The sequence below is a fragment of the Sardina pilchardus genome, chromosome 18 (genome assembly GCF_963854185.1).
Source record: "Sardina pilchardus chromosome 18, fSarPil1.1, whole genome shotgun sequence".
Classification (NCBI taxonomy): Eukaryota; Metazoa; Chordata; class Actinopteri; order Clupeiformes; family Clupeidae; genus Sardina; species Sardina pilchardus.
The window spans coordinates 15,277,025-15,289,824 of NC_085011.1; the positions used below are offsets into that span (position 1 = coordinate 15,277,025).

A 12,800-nucleotide genomic window follows, 5' to 3' on the forward strand; every position below is an offset into this window, starting at 1 on the left:
ATCGCCCCCTGCTGGCCTGCTGGGTTTAGTCACCTCTAGTCTCTCTGTCGGACGTCTCTGTGGGTCAGCGTTTGTGTTCCTGTGGTCGGGAGGGCTTTTGACACCAGCACGGGATTCCGTAGTGTCTCCAGCTCTCTCTCTGGTGGATGTACGTGCTGCCTGCTCCACGGCGGGGTCCTGGGCAGGTTTTGAGCCTGTCTGCTGCCCCGCTGTGATCCTAAGCTTTGCTGTAGGTTCAGATCCTGCTGGTGAATCTGCTGAGATACTCTGAGGTTCAACTTTCTGGGCTGCAATATTCTTTTTAAATCCATGAGCATCCTGTTTAGTTCTCTGTGTTTCCTGTGTTGTTGTTTGAGATTCAGGGGCTTCTCCTCTTGTCTGTGTTTCATCTCTGAGTTTTGCAGGGTGTTTAAAGTTTACGGAACCTCCAGAGTCTCTTCTTTTCTCCTGTGTGACATCTTTGACATCTGCAGTGGGGTTAGGGTCAGCTTTTCCTCTTGTTTTCTGGGTTACAGTTTGAACATCTGTGGTGAATTTAGGGTTAGGGGCATCTCCAAGATTCTTGGATGTTAATGCAGTAGGTATCGGAGCAGTAGCTTCAGTGGTAGTGGAGAGGGATCTATATGTCTGTACATCTGCAGCATGTTTAGATTGAGAGGCATCTGTAATAGGTTTAGATTCCGAAGTGTCCCTTTTGGTTGAGATCTCTGAGGGTTTGAGATCTGAGGCTGAGTCTGAGGTGTGTGTTTTCTCTCGGCTCCTTTCTGTGGTGTTTCCAAATGCACTCAAACTGTGGGGTGTATGTGAGCGCCTCTGCTCCATGGTGTGTGTTTCTGCACTCCACATAGCAGCCTCAGCCTCTCTCATCCTCAGACCTACAGACTCACTCCCCTCCTCAGAGTGCTTGCCAAGGTTCTCCTTCTTGGGGGTCTCCCCCTCCTTAATAATCTGTGGCCCAGCACGGCTTCCTTCTGTTTTTTCACCTTCGCCGATAATCTTCTCTCTAACTTCTGGCACGAGTACGTTCTCTTCTACTTGCTTGCGTTCTTTCTGTTGCTCCTGTTGATGTTCTGCTTTGGGTTGTTTCTGCTGTACTTGCTTTGGTTCTTGCTTGTGTTCTATGAGCTGTTCCTTCTCTTGTTCTTTACGCTGTTCTTCCTCTTGTTCAATCTGCTGTTCTTCCTTGTGTTCTATCAGCTGTTCTTTATTCTGTTCTTTCTGAGGTACTGTTTGCTGCTTTTGGTTGTGTTCTTCCTGCTGTTCTTTATTCTGTTCTTTCTGAGGGTCTTTATGCTGTTCTTTCTGCTGTTCTAGTTTGGGTTCTTTATCTGGGTCTTTATGCTGTTCTTTCTGCAGTTCTAGTTTGGGTTCTTTATGTGGGTCTTTATGCTCTTGTTTCTGCTGTTCTAGTTTGGGTTCTTTATGTGGGTCTTTATGCTCTTCTTTCTTTAGGTCTTTATGCTGTTCTTTCTGCAGTTCTTTCTGTGGTTCTTTCTGCTGTTCTTTCTGCTGTTCTAGTTTGGGTTCCTCCTGACGTTTCTCCTCTTGAGAAGTGCTGATCTCAGAGGGCACTTGCCTGCTGTGCTGTCCATCTCTGATCTCCTCTACCCAGACACTGGGTGGTTTCACATAGCCGATAACTGACTGGATCTCCAGGAAGAATGCCCCGCTGTCACTGCTGCCGTCTCCGTCACTACCACCTTCTGACGCTTTCTCACTGGTCTCCTCTGTATCCGCTTTGATGGCATCAGCGGTTCCTTCCACCTTGACGGAGTCCGTGGCGGTCTTCTCAGGTTTCTCTGAGAGATGGGCTTTGAGCGGAACATGATCTGCTGGAGTTGATTGGTCATTAGATTCATTCCACTTGCTCTGATTAGACATTTGATCTGTTCCTTTTTGTGGCCTCTCTTCCTCTGCACATTGCTGCTGAAGGGTCAAAGGTGAAGCTTCTACAGTCTCAGCTTTTGGTTGGACAGGTATGGGCAAGGATTTAGTGACTCCAGGTTTTGACTGGTTAGCTGTCTCATTCTCTTTGCCGTTGTTTCCTGCGTCCATGTATTTAGAAGCCTGGTTCTTCTTAGATGCTGCTGTGTCTTTCACATTGTGTTTATCATTGTTGTTTTGACCAGCTTCATTAGCATTTCTGGTGGTGTCAGCTGGTTTACCTGCCTCCCCCTGTTTGGGTTCAGAGGGCATCCTCTTGTTCAGTGGGCCCTGTTCTTTAGCAGGCTCCCTATCACCTCCTTTGATGCCAGATTCAGTACTTTCCTTGGCTGCATTGGCTCTGGTATTGGAGATCTCTTTCCGTCCTGAAGCAGGAGACAACCCTTCCTGTGTCGGCTCTTTCTCATTTGTTCCTGGGTCTTTCCCCTCATGCCCCTTGGTGTCTCTCTGTGCCGGAGACAGCTCAGCCTCAGGTGCGAATGCAGGTGTGTTGTGTTTGGCTCTCAGCTCGCTCTGGGCAAGGTGCTGTCCACTCATGTCGGCCTTCTCTACACCTCTACTCTGCTCGGCATTGGATCCAGTCTCCTGTTTCTCCTGAGTTTCACGGGAAAGCACAGCTGTCTGGGCTGCTCCCACAGGTTTAGCCTGGAGGGAAACAGCTGACTTAGATGTGGGATGTGGTACTGCCACATCTCTCTCTTTGAGAGAATGTGTGTCCTTCACAGGGTTTGACCCGAGCTGGACAGGTACGTGAGCTGCTCCCACAGGCTGCTGGACGCGAGCTGCTCCCACAGGTGTCTGGGCAGGTAAGAGTGACTCTCCAGCACTGAGTTTAGCCTGAAGAGGAACCGCTGGCTTGACCTCCCCACCCAGACCTCCTGCACCTGGGGCTTTAGACCCTAACACGGGATGCGGCCTTGCTGCATCTCGCTCTTTCGGAGAATGTGTGTCCTTCACGACATTTGGTTGACCTGGGTTGTTGACGGCCATATCCACTGTGGCGTTGGTAACTGTTGCCATGGCCACCGGAGGAGGCTGTGCTGGCCGCGGGTCACTGGTCAGTGCTGCTGAAGCTGACGGTTCTAAGACTTCAGTATTAGAACCGTCCTGCCATGTGTCCTCCACCTCCGGTTCCAGTTGTTTGGGCTCTCCGTACCTTGTGAGATCTTTGAACAGGTGGTTTAGTTTGTCAGCGGTGATCTCCTTCTTCACGGGTGGAGGTTGTTCAGGCCCTTTCTCTCTGGCTACTGCAGGGGGTGGTTTGGGGGCGTTTCTGGACATGAAGCCCTTCTCCTTCAGGGCCGAGATCTCTTTCTGAGCATGTGCTTTCACTTTGGACGTCAGGAGCTCTTGTTTTGTTTGGGCTCGCTCCTTGAGGGAGATAATTTTGCCCGCTGTCTTCTCTCTGTCAGCGGACTCTCGTCTGGCGTTCACACCCTGATCATACCACTCTTTCATCTCAGGGTTCCGTGGCATCTCTGTGTATTTCTGTGGGAGTCCTCCATTCGCAACAGACCTCTCTCTCCCACCTATGGGAGATGCCTCTGTGCCTTGGCTGCTGACAGCTGCCCCAGCATCCTTTACGGCGTGTGTATCGCTCTTCCTGTCTGGTGTGTGCTCCGAGCCTCTCTGATTGGATGGCTGTGTGAGGTCACTCAGGGCTAAACGAAGCTCCTTCAGACGCTCGCGACGCATCAGCTCCTTGTCTCGAATGGACAGGATGTCACTGATGCTGAAACGCTCCTCTTTGATTGGCTGTGATAGGCCCCGCCCTGCCTCATCTGCATCCCCTGCCATTAGCTCCTGGGGAGGTTGTGGATTCTGACTGGTTGTAGGGGCAGGGGGAGTGAGATTTGGCTGTTGACTCTGATTGGCTGTGAGAGTAAGGTTTGTCTGTTTCTGACTGGCTGTTTGAGTGGGGTTTATCTGTTTCTGATTGGTTGTGAGAGTGGGGTTCAAGTGTTGATATTGTGGGGTTGAAAATGGAGGGTTGAGTTGTTGATTCTGATTGGCTATGAGTGGATAACCGGCCTGTCTCTGATTGATTGTGAATGGATGATTTGGCAGATTCTGACTGGCTGGTACCACAGGGTTTACCTGTTGAGTTTGATTGGCTGTGTGTGGAGCATTCACCTGTTTCTGATTGGTTGTGTATGGAGCGTATGGCTGCTTCTGATTGGATGTGAGTGGGGGGTTGAGTAGCGGGGTCTGTGTGCTGCTGATTGGCGGTTGCTTGGCAGCCGGTTCAGGGTGCTTATCAACAGAGTCCACTTTAGCATTGATGGGTTGGGGGCTGCTGACTAGTGTTTGTTTGCTATTGTGTTGATCACTAATGGCTGCTTGTGGTTTAGTGACAGCAGCTTCCTGGTTGTTTGCTGTTGTTAAATGACTCTTCACTCCCTGCTGGCTATTGATTGGTGGTTGGCCCTTCAGTCCCTGCTGGCTGCTGATTGGAGGTTGGCTATATATACCCTGCTGGCTACTGACAGTAGATTGGCTGTTGATAAATGATGGCTGGTTTATGGGTTGGGCATTGCTTACTACAGGTTTCTTGGCTACCACAGGCTTGTCTGGTTGCTGGTTGGTTACTGTTTCCTGTTTACTTATTGGTTGCTGGTTGTTTACAGTTGTCTGTTTAGTTACTGCTGGTTGCTTGGCAACTGCTGGCTGCTTGCTGAGAGAGGATTGATTACTGACTGGAAGCTGCTGATTGGCTGTTGGCTGCTTATCGGCCAGAGACTGGCTCTGATTGGCTGTTGGCTGCTTGATGGACTGGTTGCTGGTCACTGGCTGTTGCTGCTGTGCTGTGCTGAAGTCCTGAGCTGTCTTGGTGGGCGTCTGAACGTCTCGATAGTTAGTGGGCAGCTGGTCTTCGAGCTGTTTGCTTGGCTGGTTGGGAGCTTTTGGTTGGTGTGGCGGGGCAGGCGCAGTTGTAGTGTAGTCCAGGCTCTTCTTTGTTGGCTGGCCGTTATTTGTGGGCTGTCTACCGACAGGAGGCTGACTGCTGCTGTCTTTGGGTTGGCTGTTTACATTAAGCTTGTCGTTGGCTGTGATGTGCTTGCTTGTGTTTAGCCGGTCGTTGGCTGTGTATAGTGGCTGTGTTGAAGAAGCCTGCAGGCCAGGATTATACTCTTGACTCCTGGCAATATTCTGGGAGGAGCTATACTCCTGATTCCTGGTGTTACTCTGGGCAGAACTATACTCCTGATTCTTGTTACTCTGGGAGCTATACTCCTGATTCTTTTTACTCTGGGCGGAGTTATACTCCTGATTCTTTTTACTCTGAGCAGAACTATACTCCTGAGTCTTGTTACTCTGGGCGGGGCTATACTCCTTACCCTTAATACTCTGGGCGGAGCTATACTCCTGACCCTTAATACTCTGGGCGGAGCTATACTCCTGACCCTTGTTACTCTGGGCGGAGCTATACTCCTTACTCTGCTCCTGTCTAGACAAGCTCCTGCTGTTGTAGCTGCTCCTGTCCTCCTGCATCCTCACACTCCTGTCTCTCTCCTGGTCGAGCGTGTGTGCACGAGTGGCTTCAGTGCTCTGATTGGCTGTTCCTTGAGAGGAAGGCGGAGCCGCTCTCTCTGATTGAGTGTTGCTCTGCTTCTGTCCAGATGTCTGGTTAATAATATGAGGCACCCGGGAGTTGTGTTCAGCCTCTCTCTGTGAACACGCTGCTGTATAAACAGGGTGTGTGTCTGTGTGAGGAGCTGTGTACACAGGGTGTGTGTCTGTGTGTGGAGCTGTGTATGCTGGGTGTGTGTCTGTGTGTGGGGCTGTGTATGCTGGGTGTGTGTCTGTGTGTGGTGCTGTGTATGCTGGGTATGTGTTGGTGTTGGGAGCTGCGTACGGTGTGTGTGTGTCCGTGTGTGGGGCAGTGTATGCGGGGTATGTATTGGTGTGCGCTGCTGCATACACAGCTTCCTGGTGTGTGTGTTGCGTCTGCAGAGTGTTATAGGGGTGTGTGTCTGTAAATGTGTGTGGGTATTGGTGTGTGTGCTGGGGGTGTGATGCATACACACCGTGTGCATCCGTAACTGTGGGCATCTGTGTGTGTGTGTACTGTGTGTTAGGGGGGTAGTAGTGATGGGCGGAGGTCTCGTCGTGTGTGTATGGAGTGTGTGTGGCGTTAAAGCCATATGCGTCTGGACGTGCATGCTCTTCGAGTGTGTGTTGAGTATGTGTAGGGTCATGGTGATACATCTCATGTGTGTGTTGCGCATATGGGGGGTTATAGTGAGTGTCGTGTGTGTGTTGTGTGTATGAGGGGTTATAGTGAGTGTCGTGTGTGTGTTGGTTATGTGGGACGCTGTATGGATGTGTGGTGTGTGTGTGTTGCATGTGTGCTGGGTTGTAAGGATAAGCATGTGGGTGTGTGTGTGGTGTGTGTGGCTGGCTATAATAGTAAGCGTCGTGTGTGTATTCTGACTGTGTGGGCATGTTGCTATATGCATCAGTCAGCTCCTGTGTGTCCTCCATTAAGACTTTAGTGTTGTTCTCATCTGCTCCCACCTCTTGTGTGTGCGTGTAAGCTGGAGTGTGTGTCGGGGTGTATGCCTGAGTGTGTGTCTGTGCGTGTGAGACAGAGAGTGTGTGTGTGGGGGACATGACCTGTTGAGTGTATGCCTGTGTGTGCGCTGGGGTGTGTGTTTGTGTGTGTGAGACAGGGAGTGTGTGTGGGGGCGACATGACCTGATGAGTGTATGCCTGTGTGTGTGCAGGGGTGTGTGTTTGTGTGTGTGAGACAGGGAGTGTGTGTGGGGGCGACATGACCTGTTGAGCGTATGCCTGTGTGTGTGAAGGGGTGTGTGTTTGTGTGTGTGAGACAGGGAGTGTGTGTGTCGGGGACATAACCTGTTGAGCATATGCCTGTGTATGCGCGGGGGTGTGTGTTTGTGTGTGTGAGACAGGGAGTGTGTGTGTCGGGGACATAACCTGTTGAGCATATGCCTGTGTATGCGCGGGGGTGTGTGTTTGTGTGTGTGAGACAGGGAGTGTGTGAGTGGGGGACATTACCTGCTGTGTGTGCGCAGGGGTGTGTGTCTGTGTGTGTGAGACAGGCAGTGTGTGTGGGGGGGACACGTCCTGCTTGAGTGCGCCTCTTCTCTCTCTGTCCTTCTCGATCAGAGCAGCGATCTCCCCTCTGCCCTGCGGAGCCTGGACCCCCCCTCTGCCCTCGCCACCCACACCGCTGGCACCCGCCGCCTGATGCCACCCCGGGGGCTGCTGGCTCCAGCCGTACCTGCCCACGGTGGAGTCGGGGTTGGCACTGAGGCTCCTGGTGGCATCTTTATGGGCAGTGCCCATGACCTGGGTCCTTCTAGTGAATGAAGCCACAGGGGAGTGCTCAACTGTCTGGGGCGCGACTGCCTGGGTGTGTGTGTCTGGCCGTGTGTGTGTGTCGGCAAGCTTGCTGGCTGAGTGTGTGTCCGTGTGTGTTTTGGGGCCGGTGTCTGTGGTGTGTGAGTTAGCTGAGCTGGAGGTCGGGTGTGTGTGTGGCGTGTGTGTTTTGGGGCTGGTGTCTGTGGTGTGTGAGTTAGCTGAGCCGGAGGCCGAGTGTGTGTGTGGTGTGTGTGTCTCTCTCTGCCCGGCGTCACCGTAATCCGGCGCCCTGCCGGGAGCCGCTGCCAACAAGTCACTTGACCCGTTGGTATCAGCCAAGTCTTTGTGTCGGGCAGGGGCAACAGGAGGGGCCAGGATTGGATCACTGCCCCCCTCTGGGGCAATTGTGGTGGGGGGTAATTCCTCAGTGCTGGGCCTCAGAAGAGGGCCTGGGGGCAGAGGGGCAATAGTGGCCTCAGCAGCGGGGGGCGAGGGCTTTAGGGGTGCGGGCACCTCACCCGCAGGGTCCTGGGGTGGGGAGGGGGCAGGTAGCTCAGAGGGGGCAGCTAGCTCAGTGCTGGGTATCTGGGGAATTAGCATAGCACTGTTAGCAGTGCTGTCCTCGGCGGGCGGCAACTGAGCGTGCTCAGAGTGGGGGGCGTGGTCAGAGTGCGGCGCGTCCATCTGCGAGGGCTGGCGGCTGCGGTCGGTGACCTCGGCGCCCCTGAAGCGCGTGGGGCTGTAGGTGCTCTTGACGCGCTTGCGGTTGTCCTTGAGGTTGAAGAGCAGGCTGGAGGCGCGGGCCTTGTAGCTGTCCGCGCGCACCTGCCTCACCTCCACTAGGGAGCGCTGCTGCTGCTGCATCTCCACCGCCTCCATCGCATCCAGCTCTGTTGCCGGGGGCGACAGCGTCGTCCCGCCGCGCAGCACCTCCGAGGTGTCTGTGCCTTGGCGGGCCGCGGGCAGCACGGGCGTAAGCAGTTGCGAGATGCTGAAGGGCGTGGCGGTGTTGCTAGGCAACAGGTCGTCGGCCATGACGGATGGGCACAGCGGTGGCTCCGCCCCTCTGGTTGCCGTGGTGACGAAGGCAGAGTTGGGGCGTCGCTGCTGCTCGGCGCTCGGGGACACGGTGGAGGGGCGGAGTCCCGGGAGCTTGCTCCTCCCTCCCCCGCCGCCTCCGCTGCGTTTCCATGGCGCCCCGTTGGCGGTCATCTCCGACTCACAGCGCTTCTCCACAGCCCAGGCCTTCTGCGTGGTAATGCCACCGCCTTGTGTGTGTGTGTGAGCGTGTGTGTGCTGTGCCCAGTCCTCCGCGGCGAGCCGCTGTGACCTCTGACCCTGCGACCTCTGAGGGGGCGGCGGGGCGGCGGAGGTCAGCTCCTTGTAGAGCGGCGAGTCGTACCAGCGGGGGAAGTTCTCCCCGACAGCCACCGCTGTCGCCATGGCGTTCTGGTGGTACATGAGGCGCTTGTAGTCGCTCCACGCGCGGAACGGGCTGGACTCGCTGTGCAGGAACATGTTGGTGGAACTCAGCGCGTGGAACCGGCCGCTGGCCTTCAGCTTGCCCGTCCGCAGGAAGCTTCCGGACACTTCCTCCGCGTCTGCCATGTTGCGGAAGCCCTGCTGGTAGACGGAGAAGTCGGCCAGCTCGTGGTGCAGACTCATCAGGGCTGACCGGTCCCAGGCCTCGGAGACCATGGCGTCAGCGATCATGGGGTCGTAGAGGCCGTCGCCCCCGACCACACCAACACCGCCGCCGCCAAAGGCCTTGATGAGGGAGGAGACGCGCGATGTGCTGCGCTTCTGTTGCCAGGCGACCTCCGTGGAGCCGTTGCTAAGATACGACAGCTGCTGCTGATGCTGCTGCTGTTGCTGAGTCAGCGTCGTCTCCGCCAGCCAGCCCTGGAATGTTCCGGACAACTCCGGGCCGCACCCCCCGGCGGTGAGCGGCAGCGTCTCATTGGCCGCCTGCTTGTTGGGGGCGGTGGTGGCGGCGTCGGAGTGGGCGGCGGCCTCTTGGGTGAAGGCCCGTTGGCGCTCATGGGGGGAGGAGCCTAAGTGGGCGTCGCTGTAGACGGCCTCGTCTCCGATGCAGAGTGAGCGGAAGGCGCGTTCCGTCAGGCTGCTGACCTCGCGGTCCGTGTCGTCCAGGAAGCTTCCGGAACCGGACGAGTCGCTGAAGGCGTCCGACAGACGCGGCCCGCTCCCGCGACGGCCGTTGCCATGGCGCTTCTCCACTGAGCTCATCCTGATCCCTCACACACACACACACTCATGCGCTCCGTGTGTGTGTGTGTGTGTGTGTGTGTGCTGCTGCAGCTGTCTCTGTCGGTCGGGCTGGTTAAGACTCCTGGTGTGTGAGGAGCTCCCACTGCCTCAGCTGCCCGGCGCTTCCTCTCCCGGCACTGCAACACACACACACACACACACACATGGGGGTCAGTATACTATACACACACACACACTGTAACACACACGCACATACACTGGGGTCAGTATACTACACACACACACACACACACACACTGCAACACACACACACACACACATACACAGGGGTCAGTATACTACACACACACACACACACACACACACACTGCAACACACACACACACACACACACACACACACACACACGCATGGGGGTCAGTATACATTACACACACACATACACACTCACACTGCAACAAACACACACACATACTGCAACACACACACACACACACATTGGGGGTCAGTATACACACACACACTGCAACACACTCACACGGGGGTCTGTATGTATGGAGCTGATACAGACACACACATACACACTGCAACACACACACACACACACACACACACACACACACACATGGGGGTCTGTATACACACACACACACACACACACACACACACACACACACACACACACACACACACATACACACACTGCAACACAACACACACACACACTAATGTCCAGCATGCTAGCGTGGTCACTAATGTCCATTATGTTAGCGTGGTCACTAATGCCCAGTATGTTAGCGTGGTCACTAATGTCCTTCATGTTAGCGTGGTCACTAATGCCCAGCATTTCAGCACTAATGTCCAGTATGTTAGCATGGTCACTAATGCCCAGCATTTTAGTGTGGTCACTAATGCCCAGCATGTTAGCACTAATGTCCAGCATGTTAGCATGGTCACTAATGTCCAGCATGTTAGCATGGTCACTAATGTCCAGCATGTTAGCGTGGTCACTAATGCCCAACTATGTTAGCGTGGTCACTAATGTCCCGCATGTTAGCATGGTCACTAATGTCCCGCATGTTAGCATGGTCACTAATGTCCTGCATGTAAGCATGGTCACTAATGTCCAGCATGTTAGCGTGGTCACTAATGCCCAACTATGTTAGCGTGGTCACTAATGTCCCGCATGTTAGCATGGTCACTAATGTCCTGCATGTAAGCATGGTCACTAATGCCTAGCATTTTAGCACTAATGTCCAGCATGTTAGCATGGTCACTAATGTCCAGCATGTTAGCGTGGTCACTAATATGGCTGTATCAGGCTGGATTCACCATCACCTCCATCACACAGTGACCATATCATCACCACGGAGATCCAACACACCTGACCATCAAACAGATACGGCCCTGATGTGGCCCTGATGCAGCCCTGATGTGGCCCTGATGTGGCCCTGATGTGTCTCTGCTCTAATGTGGCTCTATTGTGGCCCTGATGCTTCTCTGCCCTGATGTGAGTACTGTAATCATTAAGTGATTAGTTTTCCGGCAGTCGTAATCAATAACTAATAAGGAATGTTAATGACTGTCTCCCACATACACATCAGCACACTGGGAGAGTTCGACATGGAGCAGTGTTAGAGTAGCACACATACACACACACACACACACACACACACACACACACACACACACACACACACACACACACACACACACACACACACACACAAAAAAAAACATCAGTGTACTCTGTTACTAATGTTATCAATTCAAAGCTGGCTGTTTTTATCACAAACCTGAGCTTAAGTAGCCGATTATCAGTCGGCGTTGTTCTGTCTCTTTTTTGTCGGCGCTGGCCCTGACTTTGATTCTAGGCTACAGTACATCCTCCTTGTCTGTCTCGCCCCCATTTTATCACACTGAATCAAACCGAAATGTCTTTTTGTTTTACTAGGCAGTCTCCAATATGAAACCTACTCACACTCACTCACTCTCTTGGATGCTCAATGGTGTTTTTTGCCCCCAACGACACCTTCCAGGCAGCACAGCCTACAAGGCACTACCTTTACCCTATTCCTAACCTTAACCCCCTCAACCCTCATCCTACCCCTAAACTGAGGGGAGTAGTGCCTTGCAGGCGGCGCTGCCTGGAAGGCCCCATTGAGGGCAAATAATACCAAAGACCGTGTGTGTGTGTGTGTGTGTGTGTGTGTGTGTGTGTGTGTGTGTGTGTGTGTGTGTGTGTGTGTGTGTGTGTGTGTGTGTGTGTGTGTGTGTGTGTGTGTGTGTGTGTGTGTGTGTGTGTGTGTGTGTGAGTGTGTGTGTGTGTGTGTGTGTGTGAGAGTGTGTGTGCAAGAGTGTGAGATTGTAGCGTGAGCTCCGACCTTCATTTATATGTGATGAACTTAGCTCTTCTGTTGCTATGTGCTCTGAAGGACACACACACACACACACACACACACACTCACTTTCACACACACACACACTCACTTTCACACACACACACACACACACACATGTTGCACGTGGGGTATTTTTAGGAGAGGAAGATGTTCTGTTACCCACGTCATGCCCCCCGGTGCTGTGGTCTAAAATGGGTATGGGGCAGTTGGGGCAGGTGGGTCTTAGAACACTGAGTCACATGACAGCAATATTCCAAAACACCCTGCAGCAGAGACCCTCACTCACCTAGCTCACCTGATTTACAGCCGTCAAGGGGTGTGTGTGTGTGTGTGTGTCTGTGTGTGTGTGTGTGTGTGTGTGTGTGTGTGTGTGTGTGTGTGTGTCTGTGTGTGTGTGTGTATCTGTCATGAGAAAGCGTGGCCATGATCTAGTTCTGAAGAGGATCAACTTCCAGAATAAGACACGAGCAGCACAAACACCGTAACATGTTTGCAGCTTACAGCTCTCTGGGACCCTCTTCTCTTCTCTCCATGCCAAGACTGTAATCTTTCTCCACACCAAGACTGTACAGTAATCATTCTCCAGAGAAGGAAAGAGAGTGCAGAGGTGTGAGGATCTCAGTTTAGTGAAGAACTCTGACAACAGAGAATTGCTGGGAAACCACCACTGACTTGCCTTTCACAATAACCCTCTCTTGGGACATTGCTTACTGTGAAAGTCGTAGAATACCATGGAATTATGAAATACCGATTAACAAAAAGCAGGCGTTAGTCATTGTTTCCAGAGTTGTATAAAGTATCAGAAACCAACATTTGAGTAGAAGTACAGATATTTGATCAAAGTCAAAATAAAAGTAATCTATAGCACTCAGTAAAAGTCTTAAAGTATACAGTATT

At 53.0% G+C, this 12,800-nt stretch overlaps 1 protein-coding gene across 1 annotated transcript; it reads right to left on the minus strand.

Annotated features, from left to right (window-relative positions):
* Nucleotides 1-9,519, minus strand: LOC134064472 (titin homolog; the record flags this gene model as incomplete). Its single annotated transcript, XM_062520394.1, is given in 3 exon segments — nt 1-5,457; nt 7,033-7,270; nt 7,595-9,519. Coding segments are annotated over 3 exon segments (7,620 nt in total), but the record flags the coding sequence as incomplete, so codon positions are not given.
* Nucleotides 9,520-12,800: the final 3,281 nt, after the last annotated feature.